General features: G+C 41.6%; 1 protein-coding gene across 1 annotated transcript; it reads left to right on the plus strand.

Annotated features, from left to right (window-relative positions):
- Positions 1-2,504: 2,504 nt before the first annotated feature.
- On the plus strand, positions 2,505-16,177 carry STK17B (serine/threonine kinase 17b; the record flags this gene model as incomplete). Its single annotated transcript, XM_079538963.1, has 7 exons — positions 2,505-2,626; positions 7,274-7,486; positions 11,420-11,564; positions 11,799-11,925; positions 12,771-12,819; positions 13,740-13,919; positions 15,895-16,177. 7 exons carry the CDS (start codon positions 2,505-2,507, stop codon positions 16,175-16,177), a joined length of 1,119 nt encoding a protein of 372 aa, XP_079395089.1.
- Positions 16,178-16,542: the final 365 nt, after the last annotated feature.

Here is a 16,542-nt window from a genome sequence, read left to right on the forward strand (position 1 = left end):
GTCCCTCTGGCGGCGGGCAGCCCCGCCGGCCCGGGCCGAGGGGAGCGGCGGGACCGCCGGCACCTGCCGCGCTCCGCCCGCCTCAGGGGCGCGAGGGCAGCCGGGCGGGGGCGCCCGACCAATGGTGGCGAACAAGGCCGGGCGGCCGGGCGCGGATTGGCTCCTCCCCGGCACGAGAGGGCGGGGCGAGCGGGCGCCGCCGGGGCAGCCACATCTGCCAGGCTGCGCTTTTCAAACGCCGGCTGCGCGGGGCGGCGGTTGGCGGGGACGCGGGGCGGCCTGCGGTGCGAGGGCCGGTCGTGGCGGCTGTTGAGCGAGCGGCGGCGTTCTGCGTGGTCTCTGCGAGGAGCGGTGAGCGCGCCCCGTCGTGCGGCGGGTCCGGGCTCGGGCGGATGCCGCGGGGCGGCGGGCGGGCGGCGGGGCGGTGAGTGTCGCGCCGCTCCCCTCGGCGGCTCGCTGGTGCGCGTCTCTGCGCTGTGGAGAAGCGCCCGGGGCAGCGCCCGAGGCGCGGGGCCTCCTGCGAGGAGATGAGGCTCGTCCCGCGCCCCGGGGGCACGGCTCGGCCGGGCTGCTGGCGGTGGCGATCGGCAGCCCCGGTGAGCGACGCGGGCGGGCCTGGGGCGGAGGAGCTTTCCGGGCGGCAGGGCGAGCTCGGTCCGGGCGTGCAGCGGCGGGTCCGCGCCCCGCTGGGCTCGAGGTCCGACCGCCCGCCTCGCCGGGCGTTGGCGTCGTCTCGGCGGGCTCGGAGTACCGGTGTGCGGCAGCGCGGGCCCGGGCGGGCCGGGCGGCTGTCTCCGCGGTGATCTCGGCGCCCGAACCGCCCGCCGGCCCTCTGCCGCCCTGTCGGCCCCTGCGCTGGGCTCGGCGCTGAGGGAGGCGCGCCGTTCTGCCGCCCGGCGGGCAGCCCGCGGAGCTCGGTCGCTTGGAAGTCTGCGAACTCGCGTGCGACCTTCTGTCCGTTCCTTAGGGCTTTGGGTGCGACGTGTTGCACCGGTATCGCTCCTAATTTTGGTGATAAATAACACAGCCATAGCTAATCAGATTCGAAACAAGTCGGACCGTGTTCTTCCGACGACGTAAGGTGCCCAGCTGCGGCTCGGTGCCCGCTGTGTTTCTGTGTGCTCTCGATAACGCCGAGCTGAAGGGACATGTGGTTTCTTACCAGGGAAGCGCGGTTAATCCGGTGTGAGGCAAAAGCTGTTCTTAATCACGTCTTTAAGAACAGCGATATCATGAAACAGTAGCTGCGTGTATTTAGCGGTAGCTGGCCCTTAGTTAGCTCACCTGTCCCTAACACCAGTGCTCACGCTGAAGTCCTGCAGCACCGAGCTTACTTGCGGAGTTGCGTTCAGTGCGGGCATCTCAGAGAACAGCCTGGCGATGTAGAACTGGAGACGTCCGAATCGGTCTCTGACGTGATAAGCTGCCCTGTAAGCAGGGGGGAGAGAAATGCTGGTTTGTTACATACAGGGTGATTCACAGGCATGCAGCCTACTGTGCGTAGGGGACCTTTGGTAAGCTTTCAGTTTATGTCATGCTTATCATTATTTTATCTTGAAACTGTAGGATTGTGGGTTTTATTTTTATTTTTTTCTTTTTTCCTTTATTAGAACTAAAGCATGAATCATGATTTATACCCAGAACAGTTGCAGTATGAATTACCACGTTCTAAGAACGGGCTGTTCGAACAAGGTTCGATGGGTGCTGGGCTGTGCTTGGAATACAGCTGGGGCGAGTGCTCCCCCAGAAGCTTCTGAGAGCACGCTGCTGTCACTTGAGAACTGAAAGTATTTTTAATGGTTGTCAACTGTGTCCAGACTATAATTTGTCTCTGAGCTATTTTTCCTTTTTTTTTTTTTTTTTTTTTTTTTTTTTTTTTTAAAACCATTGCTAACAAAAGTAAACCTGTCCTTTACCTTGAAATAAGCTATCAGTTAAAACTGCTGATATCCTTTAGTAACCTTTTTCTGCTCTGCTTTTACATCATGCCTGAAGAGATGCTTCAGGCCTGTAAATGTGAGTGCCCAAGCTTGTTTTTTAGCTTTTAAATAGCTGCTTTTTTTTTTTTTTTTAATCAGTAGTAGAGTTAGTGTGTGTGCTATATTTTCTGAATGCGCCGTTATTCTGGTCTGCTAAGGTGATTTACTCATCATTTGGTTCTGAGTGGTCAGAACTTGCAAAGAAGTTGTCTGTTCATCAGGCTTTCTAATGAGTAACCTAATTAGATTAAGTTAAAACAGCTTATAAAAAAGTTCATTTTTTCAATTAATTTCCTCAGCATCATTTCATTCTCTTGTTTGGTGTTTCCTTCCAGTTGTGTATGTAGAGTGATTAAATGTGTAGTATTCTGGTCACATTTAAACAAGCTTTAGGCTGCTCTATTCAGATAAACATAAGCCCTGATCTGTGTATATTTCCTCGCACGGTGATTGTGGAGTTGCCCTGACTCACCGTTATGTTGCTTTCACAGGTGACTGGCAGAAAGGACAGACCTGTTCCTAACCATGTCCAGGAGAAAGATGGAGAACAGAAGCCTTTCAGGCTTGTTGGCCACGTCTCTGCAGACACAAATCAGGATGGACAATTTCCACAATTTTTACATGCTTGAGTCCAAAGAGCTGGGAAGGTAAGGCTGCTCCTGTATATCTTAGTCAGATAGATCTCTGCTGATGCAGAATTGTATGCAATGATAGACTTGCTTTCTGGCAAACTTTTGTGGCTGTGGATGTGGAATGAAGAACGATTTTCCCCACCCTTTCCTTCTCCCTTCCCAGCACCTTTCCTGCTCCCTTCTTTTCAGTGTCTAAGAGGCTCCATAGCATTAGGATAAAGGTACAGTGAAACATAGTATGCCAGCCTTTTCCATGGCAGAGAGGCTCAGGCTGTTCTCATAGTAATGTCAGTTGAAGATTCTGTCCTTTCCCTGTCCATTCGCACAGTACATTACAGGAATATAAACTCAAGAAGAGATAACTTGGAGAAGTATTGCAAGAGAAAGAATGGCACTTCTGAGCTGGTGATGCTGGCTGTTCAGTTGAGGGTTGGCTGTTTGTTGTTTTTAAGTCCAGAAAACAAAGACCTCTTTTTCTCTGACCTTTTATGGTTACGTTTCTAACAACCAAGGGTAATTTGGCCGTCTGCTTCCTTTACTCATGTTTGCAGAAGTAAAATAGCAAATAAAAGAAAACAAAAGTATTTGTGTTAAAGGCATCTAAATTATGCTTATTTAAAATCAGTGGGTTAATTTGTACCTTGAAAATATTCAGGGAACTGTGTATAAACCCACACAAATGTAATAGGGTGGTGATGCTTCCAAGTTCCTTGAATGCAAATGACGTGGGTAATTTGTAATTTGTTAGGCATTTCTATGCTTAACAGTGATCCTTCCTACCTCTAGCTTAGGCAGGCATAACTTTGTAATCTCTTTCACCTCTTTAGTTCTCCTGGTTACTCCAGTATGTTTTTATCTCATACTCTTTATAGAAGTACACCTTGTAGCCCTTAACTTTCCTCTGCTTGTGTCACTTTGTTAGCCTTAACTCTGGATGCCAGGCTCTACAGAACCAGTTCCATGTACCAACTCTGATATTCTTCAAATGCTGGATTTTCAGATCGTACTTAGCTGTGATGTGAGATGATGTCTAAAGCAAATAAAGGCATCTTTTTTGCTTCGACTCCCAGCCTCAGTTTTTAGTACTTTATGAACGTGTGAAAGCAGATGTTTAAAAAAAAAAAAAAAAAAAAAGTGCCAAAATGCAAAGAATCAGAAGTAGACAAGCATCTTTTCCAAATATGGTTTTTTAGCTTTTCTGGCCTAACAGTTTGTGTGTGTTCACTTGCAGTTTTCATCTACCTTTACGTCATTCTTTTGTTCTTTGCTACTCAACTCTCCCGAGTCCCTTTCGTTCCTCCCACGGCCTTATCTTTTAGGTCCTTCGGTACTGAAGGCATCGACTCGTGGAGCAGGCAGGTTCTGTTTGGTGGGTTATAGTACTTCTGTCCTCAGTGTGGATGGCTTGACTTCTGTTAAAGGAGTTGAATTTCTGTGGTTTATAACTTGAGATACGGAAATAAGTAGAAATGGAGCTGCGCAATACACCGCTCCGGCATTGCATTTGCTTTGCAGGCAGTAAGGAGGAGGGAAGCACTGTGCTTGCTTTAATGCAAGATCTCAGATCTAACTTCAGATCTACCTTTTTTCATTTCTGGGGAAATTCCACCACTCAAACAATTCTATGAAGAAAACTTGGCTGGACTTGTTTCTTCAAGCCGCAGCTTTTCTGTTAAGCTGAGATGCTATCTCATGTGACAGTTTCCAAGTTTTGGTGATGCTTTTTCATTGCTCGTTTGAAAGATCACTGTTAGCTGTTCTCGAGACTCAGCATATCTTGAGACACTGAGTAATATGGCAACTTCATAACTTCAACCAGAACGTTAACTTCTGTGTGGTTTCCGTAACGCTTTCAGCTAACAGGAACAGTTTTCAGCAGTTTTGCACGTGTACGTTAATTTGTATGCAGATGCTTTTAGAACTGAAGTTTTATTTTTCCAAGTCCTTGCTTAAAAAAAGATGTAGTGTCTTTGTCCTTGATTGCCTCTCCTCTAGAAACTTCTTTTGTCTACATGACGAGCAATAGGTGCTGTATATTTGAATGAGTTGTTTATACACCTGTATATCCTACCTTTGAGCAAGTTTGTTACATTTGCTTGGGCATAGCAGGAAAACTATGAAAGTAGCAGTAAAAAGATGGAAGATGCTGTCACTGTGAATGGTTTGAGGTAAAGGGCACGGAGTCAGTCATGAAATATCTGAGGTCTGTGCAGATTGAAGCACACAAGAGAGTCCAGGCTGGAGAAAGTGATGCTGGAGCAGGCCCAGAGGAGGGCCAAAAAGATGCTCAGAGGGCTGGAGCACTTCTACTGCGAGGACAGGCTGAGGGAGCTGGGCTTGTTCAACTTGCAGAAAGAAGGGCTCCAGAGAGACCTCACTGCAGCCTTCCAGTACTTGAGGGGAAGCTTATGAACAGGAGGGGGAGGGACTTCTTACATGGTCTGACAGTGACAGGACAAGGGGGCATAGCTTTAAACTAAAAGAGGAGGAAATTTAGGTTAGATGTTAGGAGGAAATTCTTTACTCAGAGGCCAGCACAGGCTGCCCAGAGAAGCTGCGGGTTCCCCATCCTGGAGGCATTTGGGGCCATGCTGGATTGGACCCTGGGCAGCCCAAACTGGTAGGTATCAATCTGCCCACAGCAGGGTTGGGACCAGGTGCTGTTTGAGGTCCTTTCCAACACAAACCATTCTGTAATTCTATGATTAAAGTCAGAAAATGACATTATACTGAAGGAGTTCTGAGGCAAATTCAGTATTGGTTTTGGGAACTTTTTTCATACTGGAGATATACTAATAGTGTTTACCACACTCTCTAAGTATTTACTTTTCAAGTTACTGCTGTTTTTATTGTTTTTGCACATTAAAATATGTGATTTTTGTCTTCATAGCTTTAAATGTTAAATTATTGGCACCCTACAAATATCACATTAAAAAAAAGTAGAAATTCATACATCATGGATTTCTTCTGGAGATATCTCTGATCCTTCAGAGCTGCTGTACCTATTTCTGCTGGGAGTGCAATGCTCAAGAACTCAGCAAAGGTCTTCCTCTTCTCTTGAAACTCAACCAGTTCCTCTTCTTGAATTTTAGAGAAACTCCCATGGTAGATGGAGTAGTGTGATGTTAAATGAGACTGTAAGCTATGGGTAATATCTACAGACTTCAGTATATTAAGAAATGCAGGTCAATGACTTCAAGCTCAGCAATAATAGCTCGTTTAGCAGTTGGGAAAGCACTTGGCTATTTCAGGCTTACAAAGAGTTGCTAAAATCAAGAGTGTGTACACATACCCTGTTGTAAATCACTTTTGCTTCTTGATTTTGCTTTTCTGAATTTACTAGATAAGAAATAAAAGACAAATCTAGCGTTGAAATAAATGATGACAGAGGAAGAGTTCTGTTGTGTTTATTTCTAAATAACTGACAGCAGGATGAATACAAGGCAGCTCTGCATCTCCTGTGATTCACTTGGATATGCACAGTGTATTTAACATGGCCGTGGTCTGTTTCATTCTGAGAGAAGCTGGTACAGCACAGACTGTAAGGGGAAAAAACCTTAGATGTGTGTTTTGTGTCACAGATGTTCCTTTTAGGCACCGTTCTGCTCGGTTTTGCTTTCTTGTTTTGTTCTGCACCAGAAGGAAGGCTCAGCCTGCAGGACAGCACCATCTCCCCTGCTGAAGGAGCTAGGATGGCTGAAAAAGAGCAGCTTATGTAGCTGGTGCTGAGCCTCTCCTCTGCTTTGTTCACGTGCAAATGCGGTGTTTGCTTGAAGCCACAGATGGAGGTGTTTTTCTTTGCAAATGGTTTTGAAACTGTTCTTAAAACTTTAAACAGTTTTAGCCCTTCAGGTGTTTTTTTTGTTTTGTTTTGTTTTAATGGTATTTCTTGTATAATTTGAAAACACTTTGCAAATATGCAGTGAGGCATTTCTGGGAATGCACAACTCGTGATTATAAAACTAGGGTGGTTGGTTGGTTTTTTTTTTTTTTCTTTTTTTCAGGAGTTTAAAAGTTGGCTTAAAAAACTGCATTTTTCCCCTAATTTTTTAAAAGGTCAGCCTGGTGGTTTAACTACACTGTGTGGTTTTCTTTTACAAACACATCTTTGCCAGAAGACATTTTTGTTTCCATACCTAAACAGTTGGCTGGGAAACAGAGCAGCTCACTTTGTCTGACTGCAATTGGAAAAGGGAGTGCTAAGCAGTGGGTGTTTTTCTGATTAGATGTTTCTAAGCTTAGTGCGTTAATGTGACTTCTTAGCAGTCCTGCATCATTTGTGAATGGAAGGATTTTTTTTATGACTTCAAAGTTTTCTGCACAGAAAAACTCTGCCTCTGGCCGCAGTGTAGAGTGATGCTTTCTTTTCCCCTACATTCTTTCTGTTTTTCGGTTGTTTTGTTCTACTGTATCCTGCTGGTGTGTCCTGTATCTTGTATGTGCTATACTATGTGTGTGTACTTTGTTGAAAAAGCAAACAAAACCCAATGTTGCCAACCTGAACAAAGCCCCGAGCAGCCTGAGGTGACCTCCTTGCTGTCCCTGTAAGAACATGGCCAGCTCAGAACATAAGGGCAGACTGCCAAGCCTTTTTAGTTCTAATGGCAGGCTAATTACTTTTTCTATCTGAAGTTCTGATGTATTTTTCCTTTTATTTTGCAGAGGAAGATGTGGTGTGGTTAGAAAATGTATAGCTAAATCCACAGGCCAAGAATATGCAGCTAAGTTTTTAAAGAAAAGAAGAAGAGGTCAAGACTGCAAAGCGGAGATTCTTCATGAAATTGCTGTGCTTGAATTAATGAAATCTAATCCTCGCATAGTTAATCTCCATGAAGTCTATGAAACAGCAAATGAAATCATCTTAGTGTTGGAATAGTAAGTATGCCTTTGTCACGTGTCCCATGCTGGTAGTTACCAACCTGTCGCTGTTTGCTTTTTGCTTGACTTGTCTGTACGCCTGTAAGAATTGCAACACTACACTGTATACAATATGCTAATATTTCATGATGATTTTTTAATTTACTAATGTCTATTAAGATCTCGGGGGCCTTTTGGTGTGACTTATTCTCATGTAAATTCAGGAGTTGCATCCATTGCTGCCACTTCACTCCTTGATTTTGGATGTGTATTTTGTGCAATTTGTAGCTAATGAGCTGTGTTGGACTATGGAATAGAGACACAGCAAAACACGCCAAAACTAGTTCTTTACTCAACTTTTGCAATGTGCTGATAGATTTATTTTTTTTACAAAATTGCTTTTAGAAAAACAAAGCTGCTTCTTTCCCAGTGTTGCATAACTCATTTCTGTAGGTGCTTTCACTCATTTCAAACTGGAACTTTTTGTGCCTTCAAACAGCCTCACTCAGGAGTCTGTTGAATGTGAGCAAGTCATTCCGTTCACCAGCCTCTGTTGGATATTCTGGTCAAACAAAGCTAATATAAAGCCTGATCACAAGTTCTAGGGTGTGATATGTAGTTCTTTTTCGTGAAGAATCTCTTATGTCAAGCTGAGCAGAGTTTCATCTTGCATCCCTTGAAGGTGGATAGTGCTTTGAAGCATCTTAAATCATACCAAAAAAGGACTGTTTAATTCCAAGTACTGATTTCAGAGAAGCTGAGCATGTTGATGCTCTGTGCTTTAATGTCAGCGTGAGACTTCTTGGTGACTGAAAATAGCAGTTCACTTGTGGATGTTGAGCTTCTGAAGCCACTGTTTCTCTTGCTGTAAAACTGCTTAACTTCTGTAGCTGTTTCCTCCAAAATTCATGTGTCTTTTCACATGCCCTTGTGGCTGCTCATAGCTCTGAAAACAAGTCTTCTAGTGTGGGAATTAGTTTGAGTTATTCATCATAATGGATGTATGTTTAAATGTTTGTAAAGTGAGAAACAAAAATGTAGTTGGTGAGATGAACTCAGCAAGTTATTTTCTAAATAGGATTTAAGTTTTGCTTCAAATATTTTTTTTATCATAGATTCATAGAATGGCCTGGATAGAACCAGAATGATCATCTAATTTCAACCCCCCTGCTATGTGTAGGGTTGCCAACCACCAGACCAGGCTGCCAGAATTATGCAGTAGTGATCTGTGTGCATTGTGATAAACTCCTTTTGCTGTGGCTAAATTGTTCTCCAAAAGTAGAGGGGGAAAAAAAAAAAAAAGAGAAGGAAAAAAGGAACATTTTTTTCCCCTTAGAACTAAGTGATCCCTAACACCTTAGCGAGGACTAAAGCACTAATGTGGAAGGCAATGTCCAGATGACAAGTATTGAACTTCATATTAAGAACAAGTTCACGTAAAAGCTGTACTGATGTATTTTTTTTCTCACCTCAGTTTCAGCTCAGCTACTTCTGCCTTGATTGTGAGCCTGTATGCTTCTTGCAGTCTTTGTCCTCATACAGTCCCAGCAACCAGAAGTGTTGTAGTGAAGATAAATATCTGCCAGTTCCTTTTAGAATGTGTTTATGGACATCTGTGAAGCTGTTTTATCTTTGTGTTTGTTTTTTTTTTTTTTAACACTGTGATACTATCAGCTTCTGTGGTAATAGAATCATGGGGATGGGAAGGGACTTTCAGAGATCACTGAGTCCTTCCTCCTGCTAAAGCAAGTTCCCCAGCAGTAGGTTGAGCAGGAAGGCATTAGGTGGGTCTTGAATATCTCCAGAGAAGGAGGCTCCACAACCTCCCTGGGCTGCTTGTTTCATTACCTGATGTGTGAGGAAATACTACTTTTTTGTCTACGTAATCAGCTCTTTTCTTCAGGTGTCTCCTGGTTGTCATGCTGGGGATTTGATAAATGACAGTTCTTATTTATCTGTATGCTGACCCTGATTGTTTTGTCAGCAACATTCATAGGCTTTTGCATAACACTCTACTCAAACTTTACGAGTCAGTGTTTCTTTGGATTCTCCTTGTAAAACCGTCTGCCCTTGTGTTTGCCCTGCTCTGTATCGTCAGTAGTCTTACTATCTACTGCTTGAAGGTATGGAGACCAGATCTGCAGATACAGATACAGAGCATCATTTTGCTGCTTTTTGGTGTTGTCAGCAGCCTTCCTGAGGGTACTGAATGTATGCTGACTTCTTTGGCTTACTGCTTTGTATTTCTCCAGTAATTCCAAAGAATGTCAGTTGAGATTTCCTGAGCTATGCCTTTCAGTTCAAGTTTTGGCGTTATGGAGGTTGCATTGGCTTATTTTTCTGAAGATAACTTATTTGTATATGCTGCTGCTAGCTCATCTGCTGCTCTTTTACTTGCTTTCTCAGCTGAACTTATTTAGTGATTTCTTTGAACTGGGGAGCCAAAAACAGGAGGCTGCATTCTAGCTGTGGTCTACAGTGCTGAGCAGTCATTTACCTCAACCTACTCACTGTTATTGCAGCCTAGAGTGCTGTTGGCCTCCTTTGCTGCATTCAGCTTGCAGTCTGTGAGCACCCCAAACAGTGAAGCTGTTCAGCTCTTTACACATCTGGTCCACCCCTTCAGTTAGAAATAATAAAAATAATAGCTTGGGTACAGGAATACTGTGGGAGACCATTGAAAGCTTTCCTAAACTTGAAGTCTCTCCTCTGTTTTGTCAAATGCAGTTAGGTAAGGCGTTAGTGACACCTCACGTAGCCTCAGCAGGTTACTAACTGTTTGTCCACGTTGTCCAGTATCCTTCCCTTTTTATAGACTCATATTATTAAAGGTGAAACTCATACTTAACCAATCTGTTTCTGACGTTTTCTGACGTCTGTTTCTCTTTAGCCTTCAGATGGGAGCTTCAGGCAGTTAGAACAGGCTGAGTAATGGTTTCAAACCCAGCTTGGAAAGAAACAGCTGACACTGTGGCAACATGTAGCGTGTAGCTAAGAAACCACATGCAAGATGATTACACAAGGTTATTTCCATGCTCCCTTTATGCTTTGCTAATGGTAGGATTCTGTAAGTAAACAACAGCCTGCCTTTTTTTTTTTTGAGGAATACATACTGAGATACTTTTAAAAAAAAAATAAAAATAAAAAATCTAGTGAATGTCATCTCTGTTGGAAGTGGTAGATGTCAAGCTGACAGAGTTAAGTCCCTGTATTTCAGAGTATTCTGTGTCTACACGAGTTGAAGGCTTTGCTCACTGTCTGACCAGGCAGCTATTAATTTCGTCATGGTCAGTGTGCTACATCTTATTTCTTGTACCTGCCAGACAGAAAGGACTGATATCTAGTCTTCCATCAGAATGGTATGGTCTGTGGTAGCAAGTATGCAGTTTCCTCTTGCTCCAGAGGTGATCCTCTACAACTCGGTCTGTTCCTTCAATTGTAGTTGGTTCATGTGACAATAGTTTTAGTCCCCAAATCAGAAAATAGGAATGTTTTGTTTTTTTTTTTTTTAATCTCCAATCATTTATGGAATTAATTGAAGAAATTTCAGCTGTAACTTGTGAAGGTGTTTTCTATTAAGAACTGATGATAGATCTAATCATCCTCAAGGCATCTCAGGCTCACTTTCAAAGTAGCAAGCTTGAGTTTTCCAAACACATAAGAGCAATTCAGCCACAAAATTCTGTTTCACCACCTGAACTTCTGTAGTTAGACAGGAAGGAAGAAAAAGCATTATCAGATATCTTCACTCTTCCCTTTTTTCTTTAAGTAACGTCTTGAGGTGTGTTCAAAAAGAGGGGGGAAAAGGCCTTATTTTCTCAGCCTCTTGGATGAATATTTGGTAAATAGCTACTGATAAATACGTATAAATTAAACATAGATACTATATGTAAAATTTTTCTCACTTGAGCTTTCGAGTTTAGTACATTCATGTTCCTGAATGTATTTCAGTGCCGCTGGAGGAGAGATCTTTAACTTGTGTGTCCCAGAGCTGGATGACAGAATTGCTGAAAGTGATATCATAAGGCTTATCAGGCAAATACTTGAAGGACTTTGTTGCTTGCATGAAAAAAATATTGTTCATCTCGATTTAAAGGTGAGACCGCATCAGGCTTTTTTAGTACTTTGTATTCAACTTAATATTGTGATAATCATAATAATTTGTTAAGTACATAGCAAAGATGAGAAAACAGTGTACTAGGGAGAAAATAACTTAAAAATAAAATTCAGTAATGTAAATAAAAAAATAACAATATGAACTGAAATGTTATTTATTATTATTTTTTTTGCAGTTTGTATTCTGTGAGCTGAGAGTTTTTTTCTGTTCTAGCCTCAAAATATTTTGCTGAGCAGCATCAATCCTCTTGGTGATGTGAAGATTGTAGATTTTGGCATGTCTCGGAAGATTGAGAATAGCACTGAACTGCGGCAAATCATGGGAACCACCGAGTATCTCGGTATGAAAGAGCTGCATCACAATTTCTGATGTGTGAGGAAAAAACAGTTGATGAAATGTGCTTATCAACTTGTCAGTCATTACTGGAGAACAAAGCAGCACAAGGCAGCGTGTTGTTCTGAGCTGCTCTTTCTTTAGAGAAATTAACTATTACTTGCACGCACAAAAAGCATTATACCAGTAAGCACACCTTATTTCCTGCTGTAGCATTTGTTCTGTTGTAGACTACTGAATAGTTGTATGGCTTCAATTAATGAGAACTGTTGAGTATGATTTGAAATTAAAATATTCTTGGAAAAGCGAAAAACTGCCTTTAACGCTTGGCCTGCTGAGGTTTCCTTCTCAAAAAAAAAAAGTAAAACAATAAAAACCAGAATTGCCTACACCTGTTTTTCTACGAGCAGGTGAATCTGTGGTGAATAGCATGGTATCCAACATAAGCTAACAGCTGCTGGCAATTAAATTGGCGTGGTCACCTGGCTTTGCAGTGTTAACTCATGCCTTCCCTGAAAAAAGCTGTGTACTTGAAATTCTCTTAGGAAGGTCTTTTAGATGCATACGCCTGATGTGGGAATATCCTGGGACTTGTATAGAGTAGATCTTAAGCCACGTAGTATCATTTCTGTCTGAACCACTCAAATTTCAGTGTCTAATCGAACTGGAATAATGTTTTCACCCTCTGAAAAAACTTAAACCTGATTGCTCAAACATCATCGTGCTTACTCTCTTGATAATGATTAGCGAAAGTTGACAGAAAAGCTGATAGAAATGTAGTGTACAATTCAAGGGTACTTGAACAACATGGCTATTAAGATGTTTTCCCCTTTTTTTCTTCCCTTCCTGTAGCTCCAGAAATCTTAAACTATGACCCTATTACCACAGCCACGGATATGTGGTAAGTTGTCTGTGTTAATTTGTTTTACTGAGGTAGATGTGACCAGTTAACAATCTGCATGCCAGTTCCAGACTCTGATGCAGCTTTATCTGGTTCCTACGAATAGTTTTCTGTGGGTGGGCTGAACAAGAGAGGGGCTGGCTGAAGGAGGTGTGCTCTGAATATAAACTGGAGTTTACACAAATTTCTGTCTGCGCCTTTGTTGCTCACCTGCTGTGGACTGAAGTGGCTTCTCAACATACAGAGTGTCCTTCTGTTTGGAGGAAATAGTGGCAATTATCTGATAGCACACTTTAGCTGTTAGTTACCTGAAACATGTTATCTGAGAGTATTAACTGCTCTGGGCACTCCTCCCTGACTGTTTTTGTATCGTTAAATAATCTTATTATGGAAATGTTAAGAAGTAAGTTAATTAAAGATAGTACTTAACTTTAGACCAACATCAATTTGTATGGAATGTCATAAAAATGAAAGGATACTGTAACACAAGTCAGATCCTAGTTGCTGTTATGGAAAGGTGGGCTACATCTCAGACTTAAATACTACTTCTAGAATTTGTGTGAAATAATGGCTATTTTTTATTTATGTGCAGATAAGAGCTTGTTTTTTGCAGTTCTTTTTCTCAGAACTGCCATATCTGCAAGAACAGACTTCGTAAAAGTTATATATTTCCTTTTTGTAGCTGTCTGTGCAGCAGGAAATAAAAGGTTTATTGTAAGTAAGCAATTAAAAAGAAAAGTCTTTTCATGGAGATACAGATGAATTTCCTTGTGTGTATACATGCATTTACACTTGAATCATATAGAACTGAGAGGTCTTGTGCTGGTTTTAGTTCTGAGTGTAGCATACATCAAGATGTTTTATCTACAGCAAACAAGTATGAGAAGATAAATTCCTTTCACGCTGTGTTCTTACTTCAGGAACATAGGTGTAATATCATACATGCTGCTGACTCAAGAATCTCCATTTGTGGGAGCTGATAATCAAGAAACTTTTCTTAATATATCTCAAGTTAATGTGGATTATTCAGAAGGAACATTTTCATCAGTTTCACAGCCAGCGAAAGACTTCATTCAAAAACTTCTCATAAAAAATCCTGAGTAAGTAATGTACTCTTTTATGTCTGTGAATACATGGACAACATGAATGTTAACCTGGGAGGTTAACGTTGTAAATATGATCCATTAATATTTCACAATGTGCTGGTGTTATCACCTGGATATTTAAAAGCGTAGGTTTCTGCTTTTCTGTAGAGTATGTAAGGGATCTTTGGTTCATTGGCTGTTTTTAAAGTCAGGCACAGTCTTTGAGTTTTGCTCACTTTCAAATTTTGACTTAATATTTTTCATTTGAAGGACTGACTATTCACAAATCTTATGAAATGTATTCTGGAAAGTTCAGGTTTTTGTCTACAACCTAACATTTTGTTACACAGTTAGGACAGACAAAATGTAATCTTTCTGATGTGTGCTTGGGTGTTTCCTGACATCTTTAATGGAGCTTTTTACTTGAATGGATTTTATATCAAAACCTGGTTGTCTTATGACTGTATGTTTTTTCTTCATACTTTGTATATGTTCTTCAGGAATACATATATACATGTGTATATGTATAGTGTTTTGCCACGTTTAGTTGCTTAAAAAAAGTTTCCAACCAAAAGCACAAACTTCTTTTTGCTTCTCATGTGTACAACCATAACTTAGTGTTCTTTGGGAGTTTGGATACTGATTACGGCCTTTCAAAGTAGCTGAACTCTGAGAAAATGGTCTTTGAGAATAGCAAAATGATAGGGGTTGGTTAACTGTGCTTGCTATGTGGTGTTAAATGGGGACTTGTTTTTATCCTTTGCACTAACAAATGTGCACTAAAAAAAAGTGTGTGTATACTGGAGAATAATGTTTAGTGAAATCAGCTAGTCATGTTCCTCTAAGTTTTGTGAAGTAATATTGCTTGTATTGCTATGTATTGTCACTTGTGGTGACGCAGTAGTTACTATCTTCAGCAAGCAGGAGTTGAACAGTCTGGTTCAGAAAGTGGTTCTATGACAGTAAGGGATGATGATAGTAGATGATATCCATAAGCTTTCTATTTTGAGGAAATAAGGGTTCCGTATAAACATATGTAGATATAATCATGGGTGAACAATTCTTTCTACATAGTTATCTCATGTGGAGGCTTTGTCAGTAGCTGGAGCAACTCACAGAAACCGTATCATTGTGAAGGAAGCAATTATGAAGAGTTTGCTTTGGTAAATGTTAATGTGGGCCTGCAGAATGTGTGGCTTTCTGCCACAGTCAGTACTCTACTTTCTCTATTCTGGGCATCTCAGTCTTTATTATGCACTCGGTAACTCTTTTCCAATTCTGATTCTTGGTTCGTATTTCTTCGAGAATATTATGAGGGAAAAATCTGTCCTCAGATTGTCAACTCCATAATAAGACTTCTCTGAGCAGAAAATATTGATGTCTTCTTGTATTGTAGAACTTAACAATGTAAAACTGGGGTAGCAATACACTAGGTTATCCAAAGTAATGATTTCATAAATCTGTTGGGAAGTAAATAGATCTTGGGAAGAGTTTGTACCAGACTATGATGAATTGCATCTGTAAAACATTGCAAAATGTCTGATAGAGTTGATGACAACGTGTCCTTCGGCCTTTCTTGAAAACATCATGACTGAATATTCATGAGCCTGATTATAACAATCTGTACAAAATGTAGAACTTCAAAAGCATAAACACAAGCACACATATATAAATAAGGCTGAAAACATCCCAAGGGACTGAACACTGGCTGTTTATTGTTGTGATGAAAAGTTTACCAGTTTGGACATCCAGCAGCAGGGAGAATTGTCAGCTGAAATCTAGATGCGTGTTGCCAGCACTTAATCCTGAACCATGGTAAGGTTGTAATGTGCTTTTTAGCAGCAGTGGTGGGGGGAAAAAAATAGCAATGTGAATTCTGTAGTGTCAATTCTCATGTATGCTGAGAAGTTCTAAGGTGTATTTTAATGATGGTTTTAGTGTTTCTGGAATTAACTTAAGCAGTTTACCGTTTGTTCTTTCTCTTTCGAAGGGAAAGGCCCACAGCAGAGGCCTGTCTCTCCCATTTCTGGTTGCGGCAAGGGGATTTCATACTCTTGTGCAGCCCTGAAGAATCTTGCTGCCCATCTCTGATGCCAGGACATGCAACAAAATGCTCAGAAGAGCGGCATGTGAGATCCAGTTGTAATGGCACTTGTAGCGACAAGGAAGACAAAGAAAACATCCCAGAGGACAGCAGTACAGTCTCCAAACGCTTCCGGTTTGATGATTCACTGCAATATCCCCAAGACTTCATGACAGACTTTGTATGTTAATGCGTAACATAGACTTTCATAAGAATGGGTTGAGTGTAATCTATTCCAGCGGCAAGTGCGAGATTGGCTTGCCAGTTTGTGCAGTGTTGCTGTACTGGAAACGCACTTTGATTCTTCATTCTGGTGCTTGCTTTTCTATCCGTTGCTGGCAATGGGTTTAACTCCTGAGAATTGGAGTTGTAGCACCAGTAAAATGAATTATTTTTTTAAGAAGATATAATTAAATATTTTTGCACTTTTTAAATTTCAGTCCAAAAATGATGCCAAATTAAGGCCTGTACATGTGTTAAGATAAACTCATTTTATTGAGTTTTTGCCTAAACTTTGAGCTTTGCCAAACAGCAGTTGAACAGCGTGTACATTTT

Source organism: Tetrao urogallus (genome assembly GCF_951394365.1).
Source record: "Tetrao urogallus genome assembly, chromosome: 8".
Lineage (NCBI taxonomy): Eukaryota > Metazoa > Chordata > Aves > Galliformes > Phasianidae > Tetrao > Tetrao urogallus.